Here is a 12,091-nt window from a genome sequence, read left to right as displayed (position 1 = left end):
CAGTAAAGTAGGAGAAAATGGAGATATATAAAAAAAAAAAAAAAAGATAAGGCCAACAAAAATAGACATTAAAATAAGAAAAAATGTAAGAATAAAGAAAAAAAGGACAAAAGAAAAAGCTGAAAAGACAAAAGACAAGAAGAAATAAACATCACAGTACTGGAGAGAGAGAGAGAGAGAGAGAGAGAGAGAGAGAGAGAGAGAGAGAGAGAGAGAGAGAGAGAGAGAGAGAGAGAGAGAGAGATCCAATGGTAGGGCTACTGGAACAGAGGCATGGCAGTACTTACCCTCACGTTTCAATACCCCAACAGGCACCATGACAGTGGGTGGGGGCACAGGGGGGGCAGCAGCGGCCTGCTGGGGAGGTGGCACCCGTGAGCAGTAGTCCATGGGGTTGTTGGGATCAGGCACTCGGCGAGGACCAGTGGAGCCCTCTCCCCTGCTGCCCCACCTCCCCTCATTGCCCTCACCACCTTCATCCTGACCTGGGAATGAAAGAAGAGATGGTGAGAGAGAGAGAGAGAGAGAGAGAGAGAGAGAGAGAGAGAGAGAGAGAGAGAGAGAGAGAGAGAGAGAGAGAGAGGGGGCACTGATATACATACACACTAATATATAATCTCCATATGCACATATTCTTTTTATTATCATTACTACAGTATTTGATACAAAAAAGTCTCAGAAAATAAGCCAGCATCCAATGAGGCTAAGGGTCAGCTCTGGGCCAGCGGCTGGTAATAACAACATGGCAACAATGACTTTGGAATCAAATCTCAAACATCTTTCCACGTGTAAACAAAGTGATGACTGATTCTCAACCATAAACAAAAAAATGGTCAGTTACACACCAAACCCGGCACAAGATTCACTGCATTCCTTAGTATGATGCCATAATTCCTTGAGCTCAATCTATTTGCACACATCCTTATGCTTTGAAAGTGTAATAAGATATCACAACTTGAATCATGTGAGAAATGTCGATACAGCAGGATTGGTGCAAGAATCAGTGTTGGTTGGTCCTATCTAAGGTTATCAAAAGTGAAATATATAACCAAATAAGGATCTGAATACATATGAGTGGGCTTAAATGTCAAGTGAGAGAATTACTTTATAGTTAGAGCTTAACCCCTTCAGTACCACTCCTGTTTTCCTGGCCCTGGCCACTTGGGCTTGGGCTTCCCACTCCCTGTGCGCTCTATACTCCCTCATTATAATCACTTTTTTTGGGTATATACTTTCACATTTATGGAAAATGTTATAGTGTATTGATACGACCTTCTGAGCTGTCATCACTATACTACATTCATCAGAAGCACCTGGCAGACAGTCACAGTCAAATTCAGAACTCGACATGGTGGTGAGTATAGAATCCAAGAAGATTAAGCTGGGAACAAAGTGGTAAAATCCTCCTTTTCTATGGAAGCCAGGCATACAATGAGTCAGGTTCTGCCTGGCTTCTATAGAAAGGAGGATTATACCACAACTGCTTGACTACAGCCACCACTCTGCTAGCCAGCCTTGAGATGTGATGCCGTGCATGACATAGCAGTCACTGATTTGTTAGAGTGATTGTAGGTGGAGCTTCAGAGTATCTCCACTACATAATACCACCCCCTAAAAACAACGCATAAAACACTATACCATCCATATTGAAACAATAAATAGTTTCATGTACACCTGGACATCATGGTTAACTGTAGTGAATGCCATATCATATATATAGGTGCATACATAATGGTGCTGAAGAGGTTAAACCTGCTCATTCATCTTTTTTTCTCAATGTCTGCATAAATTGGGATGCATTTTATGAGCCCATATGTCTAAAAAGTCATCAAATATGGTATAATTTTTACATTAGAAAAGTGACCAGAGTCTGTCTTACTTAAAAAAACAATAATAGTAATGAATAAATAAATAAATAAATATTCACCAGACTGCAAGATCCTTAAGCAGGAGTTGCAGACCCTGGCCTCCTTGTGGTCCATATACGGCAGGGCGGTACGGTAGTGGCAGCACGGCGCACACAGCACACGGCCACACGCCCGGCAGTGATGGCGCCGCCGGATCACCGTGAACTTCTGGCCACACTCCTGGCAGTTGGGTGCATCCTCGTCTGGGATCCAGAAGGGCGCCACGTGACCCACCAGGCTGGCTGCTGACCTGCTGCCCGGTGGAGGGGGTGGAGGTGGGGTTTCCGGCAGCTGGGCAGAGGGGTCATCCTCTCGTCCTGACCCACTGTCGTCGTCGTACACTGCCGTGACGAGTGTTCCTGTTGGGTTGTGGAGGGTTGTGGTGAGGGTGGTGTGGATGAGAGGTGTGCTGAGGCCATGGAGTGAGATGGTGTGGTACTAGTGATGGCCACGGGGAAGAGCAGTGGAGAAGGGTTATGGTGAAGTGGTATGTTGTTGGTGAGAGAATTAATGGAGAGATGGATGGCGTGGGTATTGGTGATGAGTGAGAAAGACTGGTGTACAACATAAGCTAAAATATGATGAAACAATGATATATTTTTCTTTTCATATGAGAGGAAACTGGCCAAGGGCAACAAAAGATTATAAAAAAAATATCCACTTGAATGCCAGTTCCCTTAAAGGTAAAAAAAAAAATAAATAAATAAATAAATAAAAAAATAAAAATAAAAAAAAAAGCAAAAGTTTGGAACAAATGTCTTGAAACCTCCATCTTAAAAGAAGTCAAGTCATAGGAAAGATAGAAATACAGAAGCAGGAAGGGAGTTCCAGAGTTTACCTGAAAAAGGTATGAATGATGAGAGTACAGGTTAACTATTGCATTAGAGGTTGAACAAAATAGGGATGAGAAGAAGAAGGCCTTGTGCAGTAAAGTCCCAGAAGGAGGGGAGGCATGCATTTAGCAAGATCAGTAGAGCAGTTAGCATGAAAATAGCAAGAGATGCAACATTTCAGCAATGAGAAAGAGGCTGAAGACAGTCAGTCAGAGATGGGAAGCTGATGAGATGAAAAGCTTTTGATTCCACCCTATCTAATAAAGCTGTGTGAGTGGAACCCCCCAAACATGTGAAGAGTACTCCACACAAGGACAGATAAGGCCCTTGTACAGAGTTAGCAGTTGGAGAGGCAAGAAACTGGTGGAGACACCTCAAAACGCCTAACTTCATAGAAGCTGTTTTAGCAAGAGATGAGATGTGAAGTTTCCCGTTAAGATTATAAGTAAAGGACAGACCGAGGATATTCAGTGTAGAAGAGGGGGACAGTTGAGTGTCATTGAAGAAGAGGGGATAGTTGTCTGGAAGGTTGTCGAATTGATAGATGGAGGAATTGAGTTTTTGAGGCATAGCACACTACTAAGTTTTCTCTGCCGCAATCAGAAATCTTAGAAAGATCAGAAGTCAGGCATTCTGTGGCATCCCTGCATGGTCTGTTGACTTCCTGAAAAGTTGGTTGTCTCTGAAAGGACATGGAAAGATGTAGGATGGCATCATCAGCGTATGAGTGGATAGGGCAAGAAGTTGGTTAAGAAGATCATAATGAATAACAGAAAGAGAGTGGGTGATAGGACAGAACCCTGAGGAACACCACTGTTAAAAGATTTAGGAGATGAACAGTGGCCGTCTAACATGGGTGCAATAGAATGGTTAGAGAGGAAACTTGAGATAAAGTTGCAGAAAGAAGGATAGAAAACGTGGAAGAGCAGTTTTAAAAGCAAGGCTATGTGCTAGACTCTATCAAAAGCTTTTGATATGTCTAACGCGACAGCAAAAGTTTCACCGAAATCTCTAAAAGACAATAACCAGGACTCAGTAAGGAAAGCCAGATGATCACCAGCAGAGAGACCTTGATGGAAGCCATATTGGTGATTAGATAGAAGATTATGAAGTGACATGTTTCTTAAGAATCTTCCTATCAAGGATAGATTCAAAACTTTAGACAAACAAGAGATTAAAGCTATAGGATGGTAGTTGAAGGGGTTAGAATAGTCACCCTTTTTAGGAACAGGCTGAATGTATGCAAAGTTGCAGCAAGAAGGAAAGCATAGGCAAAATTGAAAGAGTTTGGACAGGCAAGGTGCAAGTACAGAAGCACAGTTTTTGAGGTCAATAAATGTTGCAAGGGTTTAGGCCAGCGAGGGTATGGAAAACATCATTATGAAGAATTTTGATTGAAGACATGAAATAGTCAGTGGGAGGAAGAGAAGAAGCGACAAGCCCAGAATCATCAAAGGTGTTGTTAACAAAGGTTTAAGAGAAGAGCTCAGCTTTAGAGACAGAAGAGATGGCAGTGGTGCCATCAGGATGAAATAAAGGAGGGAAAGATGAAGAAGTAAAGTTATTGGAGATGTTTTTGGCCAGATGCCAGAAGTCTCAAGAGGAGTTTGAGTTTGAAAGATTTTGACATTTTCTATTTATGAAAGAGTGTTTGGCAAGTTGAAGAACAGACTTGGCATGATTCTGGGCAGATATATAAAGTGCATGAGATTCAGGAGATGGAAGGCTCAAGTACCTTTTGTGGGCAACCTCTCTATCATGTATAGCACGAGAACAGGCTGTGTTAAACCAAGGTTTAGAAGGTTTAGGTTGAGAAAAAGAATGAGGAATGTACGCCTCCATGCCAGACACTATCACCTCTGTTATGCGTTCAGCACACAGGGATGCGTCTCTGACACGGAAACAGTAATTATTCCAGGGAAAATCAGTGTAATACCTCCTCAGGTCCCCCCAATTGGTAGAGGTAAAATGCCACAGGCACCTTCGCTTTGGGGGATTCTGAGGAGGGATTGGAGCAATAGGACAAGATACAGAAATGAGGTTGTGATCAGAGCCCAACGGAGAAGATAGAGTGACAGCATAAGCAGAAGAATTAGAGGTAAGGAAAAAGTCAAGAATGTTGGGCATGTCTCCAAGACAGTCAGGAATATGAGTAAAGTGTTGCACCAGTTGCTCTAGGTCATGGAGAATAACCAAGTTGAAGGCTAGTTCATCAAGATGGTCATTGAAGGAAGAGGAAAGCTAAAGCTGGTGGTGAACATTGAAATCTCCAAGGATGGAGATCTCTGCAAAAGGTTAGAGGGACAGAATGTGCTCCACTTTGGAAGTTAAAGTGTCAAAAATTTACTATAGTCAGAGGAGTTAGGGGAGAGATAGACAGCATGGATAAATTTAGTTAGAGAGTGATTAACGAGTCAAAACCAGATAGTGGAAAACTCAGAAGATTGAAGAGCGTGGGCACAAGAGCAAGTTAAGTCGTTGTGCACATAGATGCAACATCCATCTTTGGAACAAAAATGAGATAGAGAAAGTAGGAGGAAACAAAGAAGGGGTAACTGTCACTTGCCTCAGAGAGCTGTGTTTTGGTGAGGAAAAGAAGATGAGTTTTAGTGGAGGAGATATGGTGTTCTACAGATTCAAAATTAGATCTAAGAATTTTGCAGAGGTTAATGAAGAAAACGTTGAGGAAGGTGTCAAGACATTTTGGGTTGCCTCCAAGACATGGGGGCATTTCTGGTCCCCTCCACAGAAGGGGACTCCTAGGCTTCATTTGGAGTCATCATTTTTTTATTTTGAATTCTAAGTAAAGGGTGTGTGCATGTGGTAAGTGCATGTAGTTTCATGAGAAGTAGGACTCTGAGGCTGGATTTGGAGTTGCCATTTTTTTTCTCTAAGTGAAGGGTGAGTGTGTAGTAAGTGTATGTAGCTTTGTGTGAAGGAGAGTTGCTTTTAAAAGGCAAGCTGTGAGTTGTGAGACAAAAAGGGAAATGTTCAGCGAGATCACAACTAGCTTTGATAAAAAAGTTTTCACAGCACCCCTAAACTACTCCTATTAGACTTCGCTGGGAATAAATTATCGTTTTGGTAGGTGTCTACTAAATATCATAAACCCATTAAAGAAATAACATAAATAATAATGAAAAAGACACAGAAAATGTAAACTAATGCAGTTTTTTTAAAAGAAAAATATTAAGAGCAAGAATATGTCAAGTAGAATGAAGAGAAAGACCACAAGACAAGGTGCATTGAAACTTACCTGGTGTAACTCTAGTGGGTGACTGTGGTGGTGGGTGATGCGGTGGGGGTTGCTGGGGCTGCCTTTCAGGGGAGCCAGGGTCTGTGAGGGTGCTACTGGAGGAAAGGGTGTCTGTGTTGAGGCTGCCCGTTGAGACATTGTCACCTGTACCATCCACCGCACTCCCTGCACCTCTCTCCCCAACTGTGTCCTCCCCAGGGGTGTGGTGGGGCTGGCAAACCACCTCCTCAAGCCCTGCAATGCCTGGGTGCTGCAGGAATGGGGAATCCTGGCCATGGGATCCAGGCAAGTCTGGTACAGCTGAGGTGTCTGTGGGGCTGCGACTTGGGTCTGGAGGGCTGGAGGGGCTATCTGAGGAGCTATCTGGAGGGCTATGGAGGCTGTCTGCAGGGTTGCAGGGGCTATCTGGAGGGCTCTTGGCAACATCTGAGGGGCTGCCGGCCATAGGGACTGTCTCTCCATTCCTCATCTCCTCCTCTCGGTGTTCATGGGATGTGCCAGCACCTCCTATGAGGTCAGGGCTGGCCTTAGGGCTCGGGTGGTGCTGGAGGAGGCCGTGTGGTGGGGAGGGGCCACCCACACCACCATATGCACCCTGTAGTCTGACCTGCTCCTCCTCCAGCTCTGCCAGCTCAGCATCAAGGTCAGCATCACCAATGTCCATGTTCTTGCTGAAGCTGAGTGGCTGGGCAGGTAGCGTAGGGGAGGCCGGCGGTGTGAGGTGAGATGCAGAGGCTTGCAAGGACAGTGCAGGGGACTGTGGGGGTGTGGCAGAGTGTCCTGAGGCTTCATGTGGTGGTGGTGTGGCAGAGGCCTGTTGTGTGGGGGCCAATGGGTCTGGGTTGGAGGGGGTATCACAGCTGGAGGGTTGGTGTTCCTGGAGTGGAGGGGCTGACACGCCTGAGCCTGTCTCATCCTGCGCCATGCTCTGACTGGCCTCTGGTGCAGGTGGGGCAAGGCCATGGCTCTCTGCTGTCTGGTGCACATTGGCCACCTCTGGCAGGTGGTGGGCAGGCCGGCTCTCCACCACAATGGCCGGATCTTGAGGGCAGGAGTGTGGGTGTGGCTGGGCGAGGGTGTTCTCCACCACAATGGCTGGCTCCAGGCTGCTGCCCCCCATGAGATCAGGCAGATGGGGCACCTCTTGACCTACCCTGTCCCCCTCAGCCACCACACTGGAAGGAGGAGGGCCAGGGGGACTGGGAGAGGGCTGGACAGCAGGGGGTGGCCCATCTCCACTGCTCTGCCACACATCTATGATATCTGGATGTCTTCCCTCGTGTCCACCCGCCAGGCCCCTGTCAGGAGGCACACTAGCGGGCACAACGTCCAGGCCCCCACACCCTCCAGCCTCCCCTAGGGCTGCTAGGGGAGGCTCTGGAGGGGAAACAAGTCTGGCATCTCCAGGAGGTACATAGCCCCCTCTGAGGTTGGGTTGGCTGGCAAGGGCAGGCCACAGGGCAGAAGGGCCAGGGGGATTGGATGAGTGTGCACTGGCATCCACCACATCCTCCTTTGCTATGGGTGGGGGATGCTGAGAGCAGGTGGCAGGACCCTGGGTGTCGTCATTCTGCCCATCAGGGGGGCTACGGGCACGGGGCGGCTGTTGGAGGGGCTGCTGACCCATGCCACACCACCCTCTCACCCCATCACCTGTAGGGGCAACCACCTGGGGCTGCAGGGGCTCACTCCACCCACCAAAGGCTCCTAGCCCTGCCCCATGTGAAGGCAGTGCAGGGGCAGGGGCAGGAGTGGGAATGGGGGCAGGAGGTGGGGCAGGACTCGGGGCTGGTCCACCCTCAGGGCAGAACTGTAGCTGCAGTTTCTCATAGTTACCTACAGATTCACTTTCATCTGTCAACACCAATACAGGGCTATTAAAACACACACCTCATTGCTGTGCTCTGTTGTAAATGATCAGCTGCATACAATGAGTAATGGACACCACACTGTGTAAGTGAAAAATAAATACAGTGACAAATACAGTGGAGACTCAATACTTGAACTTAATTCGTTCCAAATGGCTGTTTGAGTATTAAAAAGTTCAGCTATTGATACCTATAAATCAGGTAATTCGTTCCAATCTTAACAAAACCTCAAGTTTATAAAAATTTTGATGTACTTTTTTAACAATTTTGTTTTGTACATAGCTACCGTAAATGAAGGCTGGTGATGGATAACTTAGAAGAGGAGGGAAGAAGAGTGGGGAGGAGGAGGGAGGTCTCCAGAGGATGAGTCACCATCCATGAAAACGTCTTTTTTTTTATACCATGTGGGCTTTTCACGGGAATTTATGGGCTAAAGGGGATACTTATTAAGGGTACCTCCTATTTTGTAACTTTTCTCCTGGTGTGATTCCTGTGAATCCACTAATGGAGTGCTGTGGCTCACTAACACTCGCACTCACACCAGATTCCTTATTTTCATCACTAATAAGCCTCTTTGCTGTCATCACAAGTTTCTAATTGAAAAACTACCAAAATAATTGTTGTTTATCTCAAGACTGCGGTAGGACTAGTGATGCGCACCACCATCTGGTATACCGCTATTACAGTAATACCGGTGTACCATTATTATGGTAATACCAGTATTGCCAGTAATACGGCATCAACATGGTACGATGGTGGCTGCGAGAAGGGAGATGACAGAGCTTTGTGTACAACCAAATTTGCTGCTGTTTGAGTACCAGATATTTTCACCGCTAATAAGCCTTTGAGGTTAATGTAAGTTTATAAATGAAAAACTACAGATAGAATGCAAGAGAATGTTATTCTGATGACAGCGGCAGCACAAGTCACAACTGGCGGAGGAGGAAGGGGGACGTCAGGGAGCCTTTGTTTACAACCACATGTGTGGACATTAGACTATCAGGTATTTTTTCGAGTATTAAATCAAACTTTTGCATTCTACTATTGAAAAGTTCAAGTATTTAGACATTCAAGTATTGAGTCTCCACTGCACCTGAATACACAAGTAATTTATATATAACTTAAATTGCCTTCTTTAAACAAAACTTGTAAATAAAAAGTTTGGAAATCTAAATAAACCATAAATTCAGAAATCATTAATTCTATGCAACGATGGCACACACTTTTGATACTAATGTCTAGACCTCAAAGTATTCCCATCCTCCAGACTGGTCTGCCATTACAAGGTGTCAGTGTGTGGCCATGATCAAAGCTGCACCAAGGTAAAAACCAAAGTCAACAGTGCAGTAAACTATTCCTTCTTTTTTTAGCCATAGTGTTGCTTTCTGCATATACTTCCACTGCCAAATTACTTCTAATTATCTTGCACATTTGTGTATACTGAGAAATTTTGCCTTAATTGAGTGTGTAAAGAATTATTGACTTCCCATGAATTTTTCTCTTAAAATTTCAATATTTCATGAATTTACATTTCTTTTTTAAGATGGAATAAGTACTTAACCCGTACAGCGTCAGCAGATCTGAGACTTTGTGATTTCGCCAGTGCTGGCCACATCATGGATTTTTTTTTTTTTGCTTAACCACTCTTAAATTATGTGAAAGAAATGAAAATGACAGTCATTCCTCCCAGAACTGACTGGAAGTGGTATTAATTGGTGCGAGATATTTTGCGCTAAGGTTAGCGACTTAGCAAAGCCTTATGTGACTAGTTTATTCGCTTCCTCGTTTCTCACCAGTCGATCCCCGAGTTGGACACATGCATAATATCGTTCCTGAGTTGAAAGAAAAAAAAAACATGTCATGTTTTGCTGTTTGGGAGTGCTTGTGGATAAAAATAGACACGAGATATCGCGAGGAAGCGTTGCCTTTCACGGTGCAAATATTTTCCGAGTAATATGTACTTGTTTTTCCTTATAACAAAGCGATTGGAAAATTCTTATGTATGTCATACAAAGTTTTCACTACCACAATATAACAGTTACCAAAAACATCTGAAATGGTAAGAGTAAGTAATGGAAATTACGCTTTGTTCATATTAGCAGAGTTGAGGCGTCAGTTTCCCGCTACACCTAGGTGAAGGCAGCAGAAACTGCTAAAGTTCAAAATTGTAATAAATAAATACAGGAAGCATTCATGTTAGCAGGGACGAGGAGGCAGCATGAGCAATGTCTACAGTGCATGATGGCAGTATAATGGTAGGTTTTGAGGACGCAATACCTCCGAAAACATGAGAAAGCTCGCCAACGTATCTCATACATCTCTGACGCCCAGTTCGCTCAGAGTAGCCGATGTATCTCGTACGTCTCTGACGCTGTACGGGTTAAAGAAAAGATCTAAATAATTTCAACAGTAACTTTCAAAACTTGTGAACTGAGCATTAAATCTTGGGCAACTTGAGGGAAGCCTTCCATGTTTCACAGATGCTTGATTCACATCTTGAAAACACAGCCTTAGGTGCTTACACAGCTATTTCACATCATCCTACACTGCCACTCACTACATTGGCTTCCAGAAAGCAACTAGCCACAGAAGTGGAGGGACAGGGAACACTGCACTCTGAATACTTACTATAGCTATTACAATACTATCATGATAATCAATGTCAAAATGAGTTCTCCTCTTTTCCTCCTCTAGATCTATATCCTCACCTTCGTCCAGTTCAAAATCGTCCAACACCTTGTCAAGGTCAACAGCAAACTTCTCCATGCTGGCTCATCACACCGCTCCTGCAACAACATACATACCTCCTCATTACTAAGAAAGGAAACTTGAGATCAAGTTACAAAGAGAATCTATAGGAAGGGAGTCTGGAAATTGAAGCTCTGTACCAGACATTAAAATCTTTTGATATGTCTAAGTCAACCATGAATGTTTCACCAAATTCCCTAAATGAGGATGACTAAGACTGAGTAAGCAAATCCAGATCACTAGTAGAGCAGCCTTGACAAAACCTATACTGGCAATCATATATAAAGTTGTGAAATGATAGACGTTTAAGAATCTTCCTACTGAAGATAGAGTAAAAAATTTTAGAGACAGGAAATCATGGTGGTAAGATGGTACTTTGATGATAAGAACAGTCATCCTATTTAGAAACAGGCCGAATGTAGGCAAATTTCCAGGAAAAATGAAAGGTAAATGTTGATAAGACACAGGTGGAGGAGTTTGAACAGGCAAGGTGAAAAGAACTCCATCAAGTCCATAACCCTTCTATGGGTCAAGGTCAGCAACAGCATGGATAACATCACTGCTGAGAATCCTGATGGGAAGTATGAAGTAGTCAGAGGGTGAAGGAGAGGGAGAAACAAACTCTGTAGTCCTAAACAGATGGTGACAAATTTGTAAGAATCAAGAGTATGTATGGACAAAGGGCAAGTTAGCTTACAGTGCACACAGATCCAGTTTTGTACTGAAATGGAGGATAGAAAAAATGGCAGGGAACAGAAAAGACACAATTGTCAGTTGCCTCAGACGCAGCATTTCATTGAGAAAAAAAATTACGTTCAGTAGAGGAAAGATGGTGTTCCAGATTGAAAATTAGATTTACAGCAGTGAATGTTGCAGAAATTAATTGGAGAGAGAGAGAGAGAGAGAGAGAGAGAGAGAGAGAGAGAGAGAGAGAGAGAGAGAGAGAGAGAGAGAGAGAGAGAAAGGGGGGGGGTGCCTCAGGGTCAAGATTTAGACTCGATACCAGAAAAGTAGTCTGACCTGGGGACATTTGTGGTTCCCTCCCTAGTTAGTGATACTATTTACAATAAACTATAATACAGAATAAACAGTACTATTGAATGAGAGGATAGACACTGAATGTGATGATGATTAGGTTGGCCAGATAATAGTAGGCTCATACAATAATGTAATAGATAAACAACTACAAATCTTTGTCCACACACCCAATCAGATTATGATGTCCTCTAATCTTATCTGCGAAGGTTTACCAATAATACCCATCCTGCCATGCCTGCAGTACATGTACCAATGCCAAAGTACAAAAGAAACACAATACAGGAAATAATGTAGTAAGTAATATGACAAAAAAAAAAAACAGATGAATAATAAATAGTAGTTAATCATAACAATGATAATAATAGAAATGATGATTACAAGCTGTGAGTACAAAGCAGGCAAAATGAGTATTTGACCGCAATAAAATATAACTATCCATAA

General features: G+C 43.8%; 1 protein-coding gene across 3 annotated transcripts in view; it reads right to left on the bottom strand.

The window, feature by feature from the left end:
* The window catches only part of LOC123511266 (protein piccolo-like), a 56,711-nt gene that overhangs the window by 42,773 nt on the left and 1,847 nt on the right, over nucleotides 1–12,091 (bottom strand). For all 3 annotated transcript variants that reach the window (XM_045267009.1, XM_045267010.1, XM_045267008.1), the window contains exons 2-5: nucleotides 10,573–10,650; nucleotides 5,997–7,850; nucleotides 1,928–2,266; nucleotides 288–485 (exon numbers count right to left, since the gene is read on the bottom strand). In XM_045267009.1, coding sequence (XP_045122944.1) covers nucleotides 288–485; nucleotides 1,928–2,266; nucleotides 5,997–7,850; nucleotides 10,573–10,630 — 2,449 coding nt within the window. In that variant the 5' untranslated portion in view covers nucleotides 10,631–10,650. The remainder of the gene's footprint in view (nucleotides 1–287; nucleotides 486–1,927; nucleotides 2,267–5,996; nucleotides 7,851–10,572; nucleotides 10,651–12,091) is intronic.

The sequence above is a fragment of the Portunus trituberculatus genome, chromosome 31 (assembly GCF_017591435.1).
Source record: "Portunus trituberculatus isolate SZX2019 chromosome 31, ASM1759143v1, whole genome shotgun sequence".
NCBI lineage: Eukaryota > Metazoa > Arthropoda > Malacostraca > Decapoda > Portunidae > Portunus > Portunus trituberculatus.
The sequence above is the reverse complement of the archived record's forward strand: the minus strand, read 5'-3'. Positions and strand labels throughout refer to the sequence as shown.